Source organism: Silene latifolia, chromosome 2 (assembly GCF_048544455.1).
Source record: "Silene latifolia isolate original U9 population chromosome 2, ASM4854445v1, whole genome shotgun sequence".
NCBI classification, from domain to species: Eukaryota; Viridiplantae; Streptophyta; class Magnoliopsida; order Caryophyllales; family Caryophyllaceae; genus Silene; species Silene latifolia.
In genome coordinates, this window is record NC_133527.1 from 189,120,402 (window position 1) to 189,130,462 (window position 10,061).

The 10,061-nt window shown below is 36.0% G+C and overlaps 1 protein-coding gene across 1 annotated transcript; it reads left to right on the forward strand.

The window, feature by feature from the left end:
- The first annotated feature begins 540 nt into the window (after window positions 1–540).
- LOC141643947 (alpha-xylosidase 1) lies at window positions 541–10,061 on the forward strand. The gene is made up of 3 exons (XM_074453352.1): window positions 541–1,013; window positions 3,913–4,595; window positions 8,005–10,061. Exons 1-3 carry the CDS (start codon window positions 718–720, stop codon window positions 9,873–9,875), a joined length of 2,850 nt encoding a protein of 949 aa, XP_074309453.1. The 5' UTR covers window positions 541–717; the 3' UTR covers window positions 9,876–10,061.

Here is a 10,061-nt window from a genome sequence, read left to right on the forward strand (position 1 = left end):
CCTACTTGTCGACGATCGACGCCACCGTGGATGTCGACATTTTGTCTTCGTTTTATGTAAATTGAATGGAGAAAGGAGATAGAGTTGGGCACATGCAAATTAGACAGAGAAGGGACGTTAAAGGTGGGGTCTGTGGTCACAATTCACAAAGGTGGTGGCGGGTAGCCGAATGTGGACAACGACGATGGAGAAGACGGTGTTGACGTTTGTTTTTATGGATGAAAGTTATGAAAGTTTTGATTTTCTTATTGCGTTTATAAGTTGACTCTTTTTATTGGGTTAATATTTTTTTATTGAACTCTTTCTATAATATAAAACGACCCTATAAAAAAATCGTTAAATGCATCATAAATTATTTAGACAATGAGAAAAAAAGCCCATAAATTGAAGGTCCTTGCTAACATTAGAGCATTGGACCAAATGATAAAGTATAAAATATCTCAAGAATAGTAGGACCATTGAACCAATGGTCAATGGACCATCACCCATCAATCCACCACATGGAAGATTTCATTTTATGTCACATGATCAAAAAAACCCACCCATTATCATACACCTCATCATACTCATAACCGCTCTCCCATTTACACTTAAAACGGATATATCCATCTTAAAAAAGACCGACGTTATCGTACACCTCTTCACACCTCCATCTGCCTTTAAATCCAAAGCACAACACTCCTTCACTCACTCCCTTCACTTCTTTCAGTAAAAAACATGTCTTCATTACTCTTTCCAATAAAACCTTCTCCAATATTATCTTCATTTAAATTATTATTATTATGTGTGTTAATTTTAATTACTTTTAGTAATTTAAATGGAATTTCAGCAACAAATTCACCTAATTTACCCTCTTCTAAAAATTCTTCAAGTGTTCCTACTAAAATTGGTAATGGTTATCGTTTGGTTTCCATTGAAGAAACTTCTGATGGTGGATTTTTAGCTTATTTGCAAGTTAAAAAGAAAAATAATATTTATGGGAATGATATTCCTTCTTTGCGCCTCTTTGTCAAGTAAGTCTTTTGTTTTTCTTTTGCTTGCATTTTTGACCATATGTATGTCGGAACATAACCAGGATTTATAGTTAGAGGCGGAAAATTCTAATAAATGAGGACTAATATTGTAGTAAGATAGAATTAGAGATATATTTAAAATCACAAATATTGACAAATTATAAAAAATTAGGGAGGCGAGTGTCCCTGCTAGCCCCAGACCAGCAGATCTTTAATTAGCAGTCCCACCATTTATGTTTTTTTTTTTTCTTTGGTAGGTGTGTCACTAGTACAATGTGAGTAAGGAGTGTCTAATTACTCTTTTAATATCAGTTGTTTGTTTACATTTGATTAAAATACTGTGTGTAATTACCCGTTTGCTCAACTACCAATATTAAACGTGTACTCCGTCTTAATGACAATGTTTGGACCTAATTCTCCAACATAACATTAAAAAAAATTGGTTATACAATGTATTTTGCTATAAACTTGACAGAGAGGGTTACCTTCTTGTCATCTCACCCGACTTAACTTTATACGGTCCATTTTTCTTAAGATCATTGCTTTTGGTCTGAAATAAGACGGGTAACATGTCATCATTTATTTTTTGATAACATGTTACCATTATTGTTCACATCATTTTCAGGGTAAAAAATGACACCTTTAGTCATAATATTTTGTGAATTAATTGGTTACATTTTCTTAAAAAATGACAACATTTTATCCGTCTGACAAATAAAACCAAAAGTGTCAGTCTGAAACAAGAATTTGTGAACTTTATAATAAAGCGGATTCAAGTCGGATGGAACATAAACAAAATTGCTATATCACGCCCCCTGTTTTACTTGTTACGCCCCCTGCTTTTTCATTTATTCCTATTTTACCCTTGGAGTATGTAACTAATTAAAGTAAAAAAATATTTCTCGTTTTTTAGTTTATGATTTTCGGAGACGGGTTTTACAAAATTATAATCGGAGACGTTTTTTAAATTATTGTTTTATAATTATTTGATTTTGGTAATATTTTTTACAATAACTAATAATTATATTATAGTAAATGATTTTTGTTGAACTTTTCATTTTTGATTTAATTATCGCTTTGCCGTAACTGAGTTTGGGGCAATTTTTAGAGTAATTAATTTAATATGTATCCGGTCTTAAAAAGACGTATTTTCCACCAACTATTGCATTTACTTAAAATTTCACTATTCAAAAAAAAAAAAAAAAGTGGCCTTGTCTTGTGAATTACAAGACGCGGCCATGGTGGTGTCATGTGAATTACAAAAACGGTCTTGTGCAAGCCGTGTCGTGTGGTTTACACGACATAACCATGGGTGTGTCATGTGGTTTACATGACAGATCCATGGCCATGTCTTGTAAGCCACATGACAGTGCCATGGCCGTGTCTTGTAATTCACACGACATGTCCTTGGCCATGTCTTGTAATCCACATGACGGGTCCTTGACTGTGTCTTGTAAGTTACATGACGAGGCCAATTTTCGTATTTTTTTAAATCGTGTTATGTGTGCCGCTAAATTTTATTTTATTTTTTAAATCTTGTAATCATTATTCTTGAAACGATATAATTTTTTCATTCATTCATTCTAGACGATTTTTTGTAACAATTTAATATCGTCTTGAATGAAGGAGTACGATTTAATTTTATTTAATTTTATAAAAAACCGTCTCAAAAAATCATAAAATAAAAAACTAGAAATATTTTACATAACTAAATACGTAGTTTAAGGGCAAAATAGGAATAAATGAAAAAATAGGGGGCGTAACAAGTAAAACAGGGGGCGTGATATAGCAAATCTCAACATAAATGTAAACAAGTATAGGTTACAACAACTCACGATTCATGATTTATGAGTCATGACTTTATCAATAAATCCAACTTATATGAAGTTGTACATGACAAATTTAAGAAAATCATTCATCAAAATCATACGTGCCATATTCAGTGGTGGAGCTAGGGACTAATAAGGGGAGTCCCCTCGAATAAGGCAATAATGGAAATTTAAGATCCTGTTAAAATTTCCGATTCTTTTACTAGTTTTCCTAATTTCATAAGTAATTTGCACGCTTAGCAACAAATAATGACTCCGCCACTAGCCACTAGTAAGAGCAAGTCCAATGGTAAACTAGTTTCAACTAGCTTACAATTGCCACATCACATTTTAAGCTAGTTTATTTTTGAGCTACTAATTCATTTCAATGGTTTAGCCAAAAGTTTAACTAGCTTGACTCATATGTTAATTAAGCAAACTAATTTCTATTGGTTGAATTTTGTGGTAGGGTCATTTAAGCTACTAGCTTAATGAAGCTAATTCTTGGTTTTAAGCTACCATATATGTCTTGTCCAATGGTTTAGCCAACGCTTACAATTTTAAAAAATTGCAAAGTGAAAACAGTCCTGCCCAAACCATGGACTGGACTTCTAAGGGCGGCGTCTCCTCGAATAAGGCAATAATGGAAACATGAGATTTATGTTAAAATTTCTGATTCTTTTCCTAATTTTCCTTATTTAGTAAGTAATTCGTCTCCTTAACGACAATAATGGAAATATGAGATATTTTGTTAAAATTTCCGATTCTTTTCCTAATTTTCCTTATTTCATAACTAATTCGCACCCTTAACCGCAAATAATGACTCTGCCACTAGCCACTAGCCACTAGAGACTAGTAAGGGTCGTCCCCTCGAATAAGGCAATAATGGAAACATGAGATCCGATTCTTTTCCTAGTTTTCCTTATTTCATAACTAATTCGTCCCTTAACGACAAATAATGACTCCGCCACTAGCCACTAACCACATTGGGCATTAGATCAATTCATCTAATAATAGTAATTATATTGATTTATAATTAATTATGAATGAACATTGGACTGACAAATCAATTAATCTAAATTTAATTGCAGGCATGAAACAGCTGAAAGATTGAGAGTACAAATAACAGATGCAGATAAACCAAGATGGGAAGTACCCTATGAATTATTACCAAGAGAAAAAGCACCTCCATTAAAACAACCAATTTCAAAATCAAGAAAACTCCCAATTTCCGTCTCAAAAATCTCCGGAAATGAACTCATATTCAGTTACACAGCCGACCCGTTTACCTTTTCGGTTAAACGAAAGTCCGATGGACAAACCCTTTTCGATACAACATCAACCGGATCCGACCCGTTTAGTAGTTTGGTATTTAAGGACCAATATCTTGAAATATCAACTAAGTTACCTAAGGATGCATCATTATATGGTCTAGGTGAAAATACACAACCACATGGGATTAAATTATATCCAAATGACCCTTATACCCTTTATACGATGGACGTATCGGCTATTAATCTTAATACGGATTTATACGGGTCGCATCCGGTTTATATGGATTTAAGGAATGTGGGTGGGGTACCCTATGCTCATGGTGTGTTGTTGTTGAATAGTAATGGGATGGATGTTTTTTACCGTGGGAATTCACTGACTTATAAGGTTATTGGTGGTGTTTTTGATTTTTACTTCTTTGTGGGTCCCTCACCTCTTGATGTTGTTAATCAGTATACTAGCTTGATTGGTCGTCCTGCTCCTATGCCTTACTGGGCTTTTGGTAATTCTCTCATCTCTTTCTTTAACTTTTAAATACTCTTTCCGTCTCAGTCATTTGTTTAACTTTTGTATCCATTCTGATGATTAGGGAGACTAATGTTTGTCCCAGGGTTTAAAAATCGGAAATTGTAAGTTATTTCGTATAAGTTAGTTTGAGACGATCTCTTATTAACGTAAAGTTGTGCAATGTATTTTTATGATGCAAATGGTGAGTATATTCTCTGTTTGTCCCAGGGTTTAAAAATGTGTCAATTGTCATGGTTAAGAGAATGATGGCATGTTCTGCTAATAATGAACTTATTATATTTCTTAATAGTATCTAGATATTCCATATGATTTAATATGATTCCAGTACACAGACACTGACTGTCTTGATTTGAGCCCAATTTCTCTCCATTTCTTAAAAAGAAATGGAGAGGCAAGTTCCTATTAATGGTCCGGATCACATCTTGACAATATCTAACGGTTCTCAATTTACGCATAAAAGTAAATGAAAAATGGGATTGAAAGGAGTAATTATTATTAAAATAGATTGTGAGAGGAAATGGAGAGAAAGGAAATGGAGAGGATCCAAATCCTCTTGATTTGGGACAACGGCCGTGTCTTACTGCGTTATCTTTGGTACGATGGTCGGATTTTTGTATGCTTGTGTAGTTGTGTCAATGTTTTGTGGAGAATAACTTTGGGTAACTTCAAGATTTTATATTGCCAATGTTGGCACGGTTATGTACAATTTACATTATTAAATCATTTTAAATGTTGTTTTTACCCTCATAAACTTTTGTTGAACACCACTTTTTTTTGAGAGAAAGTATAACACAGCTTTTTAGAAAGGGTGTATGAATGGAAGGAAGAAAAAAATAGAGCAACCTAGAAAGGAAAGGAGAAAAAGTGGAATGGAAAAGAGGGAATACTATGCATATACTCCTAATGTTTTTGACTGTTTTCACTTAATGTAATACTGCGGTACTTTCTTTGACACTTTGACCTGTAATATCTGTCAAAATATAGGAAAAGAGGGAATAATGCGCATATTCATAGTAAAAATTGTATTGACGGTCTCTTATCAAGTTATTATTAAGTTTGGTTTGCAGCTACACTTCATGACCGCTTTGTAAATGCATATACTCCTTATCGACTGTATTTATGAGGCAGTTATAGTGGGACATTGCCGCGATGCATGATTATGGAAACATACTGAAACCGATATTTCACACCAAATACTCTTTTCGTGATGAGAAAAAAAGAGTTGTTGCTTCTTCCTCCTCAAAGTACTAGCCTAATCACTTTTTAAAATTTGGGATAATTCGGAGATTATTGTCGGGTTAGATGATCAATTAATAATTGCTGAAAATATGTGTTAGTCAATTTTCATTATGGTAGGTAGGGTAAGGTTCCTTTAATTGAGCATATGCATATGATTGAGATTTAGGTACACTTGTTTAGCAAAAGGGTCATGCACAGCACTCATGCCAATATAATAGAAAAAATGAGTTAGTTTTTTGTATATTAGGAATCTTTTGTTCTTTTGTGATTGAACTAATTAATAATGCCACCTACATCCTTTTGTGATATCAGAATTAAACAATAGTTACATCTTTTGCTTTTTTGCAGTATTTTAAGATGGAAATTGCTAGTTTAGAACATGCTACACTTGGAAGACTGTTTTTGATCCCCTCCTTACTTAACTAGTTGTTTACGTTTTTATCCTTTCTAAACAGTATTTTGATGAAACGTAAACAACTAGTTGAATGGAATGAAGTATTATGGATTAACTTAGGGATCGTTTGGTTACCCACTAAACAACACAGGAATTTAAATTCATGTGAATTGCAAAATTGACATATTCTTTGGTTGTCCCAATTTGAATTGGGAGTTCCCATGAATTACAATTCCACCATTAATGGAGGAAGTGGCTTACCTAGAGCTCCCTAGGTAAGTGAGAATGCCTACCTGAATTGCATTTTCTACATGACAACCAAACAATATTTTCTAATTCAAGTGAATTCTAAAATCACTTGTTTTATGACTTCCTAGGCAATACGAATTCCTACAGTCATAGAAATGAGTATGCTGATCTTGGTTTTGTGTGTTGCACTTGGTGCCATGGCAATCAATCAAAAATCGGCCGTTTTACCATAATGTCGCTAGTACTGACATAAATACGACACATTTAGTCATTAACCTTTGAAAGCGATCTCGGTGTGGCTTCCTGTCAATATATATTGAGATATTCCGATATTATCGTATCAAGTTGAGATAATATGCGGATATTATCGTATCAAGTTGAGATAATATGCGGATATTATCGTATATTTGAAGAATATTTAGTATATAATATATGTGCTAACTTAGTCAAAACTATACAAAGACCTCGTTAATATATAGTACAAGATGTAAAAGAAGTTGCTATACGTAAGCCTATAAACAAGGTAACCGTATATCTAATTGACTAAGTTAGCACATACGGAGTATATTATACACTAAATATTCTTCAAATATACGATAATATCCGCATATTATCTCAACTTGATACGATAATATCGGAATATCTCAATATATATTGACCGGAAGCTACACCGTGATTGATGCCTCCATATCTAAATTTTGATTGATAAAGTGAGCACCTTTTTCTTAGAAATCCATGCTTATGACTTTTCCACCTTTTGTAACAGTGAGATGAATTAGCTTATGTTTTAGTTTAGTAAACAAGGATCTTTAATCGGCTACACAAATTCTTATTTGTGACGCCTTATAAGCTTATGACGTCTTACCACGGTTAAAATAATGTTAAAAAGGTAGGTGTTTGTGAGATGTCACAAGTCACTTTTCGTCACAAGCAAGAATAGCTGAATCGACCATTGCACAACGTATATAGTAGGGAACTTAGAAACAGACTTCTGACATAGAAAGCAAAGTGGACCTTCAAAGTAGATAAGTATTTTTTTGAAGTGCTAAACTGATCACAAACTCCATATAATCTCTACTTTTTTGGCCCACTTTTGATTTTTTCATGAATACTTGGATCCTATGTTTGCATTTTGCACAAATGTGTGGTGTCAATCTGTCATATATAGTCCTACACTCCTACCTATAGTGCACACTTCCAAATTGTGTTCTGTCATTTTCTTTTGCACTTGGATATTTGACGGTTTATGATAGCCGACCCCAGATCATTCTAATGCGTTATTGGCCGTCTGGCCATGTTGTGTTAATGTGTTGTGCTGTGTTATGTGGAGTGACATGTTTTGGCTAATTCTGTTCTCGTGGTTCCTTACTGTGGTTCGACTCATACGAAACAAAGTAAAATTGTCGATTTATTTGGAAAAACCTGAATGACTTTTCTAGCTATAGTCTCTACTGTGGTGGATGTTTAAAGGAAAGAAAACTAACACTAGTATGTTTGTCAGGTTTTCACCAATGCAGATGGGGTTACCATAATCTCTCAGTCGTCGAGGATGTAGTCGAGAACTACAAAAAGGCAGAAATACCATTGGATGTCATTTGGACTGATGACGATCACATGGACGGTAAAAAGGACTTCACCCTGAATCCTACAAATTTCCCTCGCCCACAGCTGCTGGCTTTCTTGGACAAGATACATGCTCGAGGGATGAAGTATGTGGTCATCGTTGACCCTGGCATTTCAGTCAACGCTAGTTACGGTGTACACCAAAGAGGCATGGCTAACGACGTTTTCATAAAGTATGAAGGGAAGCCCTACCTAGCTCAGGTTTGGCCTGGTGCAGTCAACTTCCCTGATTTCCTCAATCCCAAAACCGTCTCCTGGTGGGTGGATGAAATCAAACGGTTCCATGAACTCTTCCCAATTGATGGCCTATGGATTGACATGAATGAGGTCTCAAATTTTTGTTCAGGGCTATGCACGATTCCCGAGGGGAAGATATGTCCAACTGGCACGGGTCCTGGTTGGATTTGCTGTTTGGACTGTAAGAACATTACAAAAACACGGTGGGACGAGCCGCCTTACAAGATTAATGCTACTGGAACATCTGCCCCTATTGGGTTCAAAACTATTGCCACTAGTGCTGTTCATTACAATGGTGTCTTGGAATATGATGCTCACAGTTTGTACGGTTTCTCGCAAACTATTGCCACTCATAAAGGCCTTCAAGCACTTGAAGGTAAGAGGCCCTTTATATTAACTCGTTCGACTTACGTGGGGTCTGGACAGTATGCTGCTCATTGGACTGGTGATAATCAGGGGACTTGGAATGATCTAAGGTATTCAATTTCGACCATGTTAAATTTCGGTATATTTGGAGTTCCAATGGTTGGTTCCGACATTTGTGGATTTTACCCTCAACCTACTGAAGAACTTTGCAACCGTTGGATCGAGTTGGGTGCTTTTTACCCGTTTTCTCGAGACCATGCTAACTATTATTCACCTCGACAAGAACTTTATGTCTGGGATTCGGTTGCTAAGTCTGGTCGAAATGCCCTAGCCATGAGGTATAAGCTCCTTCCGTATCTTTACACCTTAAGCTACGAGGCACATTCTACTGGTGCGCCCATTGCACGACCTCTATTCTTCACGTTCACCAACTACACTGATTGTTACGGGTTAAGCACACAGTTCTTGCTCGGAAGTGGTCTCATGGTCTCACCGGTTCTAGAGCAGGGTGCTACGACTGTCAAGGCGTTATTTCCTCCTGGTTCATGGTACAGTGTGTTCGATATGTCTCAGACCGTTGTTTCTACTTCTGGAAAGTACGTCACACTTGACGCGCCATTGAACGTAGTCAACGTCCATTTATATCAAAACATGATTGTTCCGATGCAAGAAGGCGGTTTGACCACTAAAGAAGCGAGAGCAACACCATATCATCTCGTGGTGACCTTTCCAGCTGGGGCCATCCAAGGAGAAGCCAAAGGAAATCTCTTCGTAGACGATGACGAGCTCCCAGAAATGAAACTCGGAGGTGGGTCTTCAACCTATGTCGACTTCTACGCGACTGTTGATCATAACATGGTCAAACTTTGGTCAGAAGTACAAGATGGCAAGTTTGCCTTAGACAAAGGATGGGCTATTGGGAAGGTAACCGTGATGGGTTTGGGTGGAACTCCTACCAGAGTCGACATAAAACTCGATGGAATTGAACCAACAGGTGTTTCAGACGTGTTTTCAAACGCGTCGGAGCAAATTTACAGTGAAGATTCCGATATAGACGGGGAAATGAAGAGTGTGATGGTACAAATCAGTGGACTTTCTCTGCCAATTGGGAAGAATTTTGCAATGTCCTGGAAAATGGGCATGTAAGTCGTGTTTTAGGTTCGAGTTTTAGGAATGCGATCTCATAATAGAGTTGCATAATACGGATTTATGGTGTAATTTGAGATTATTGTCAGTCATGGGATGGTGAAATTGTAGCGTTTTGTTCGATTACTGGCGCAGGCAGTCTGACACAAGTTATGTGCAATGAATAATGAAATCCCCATTTCTCAA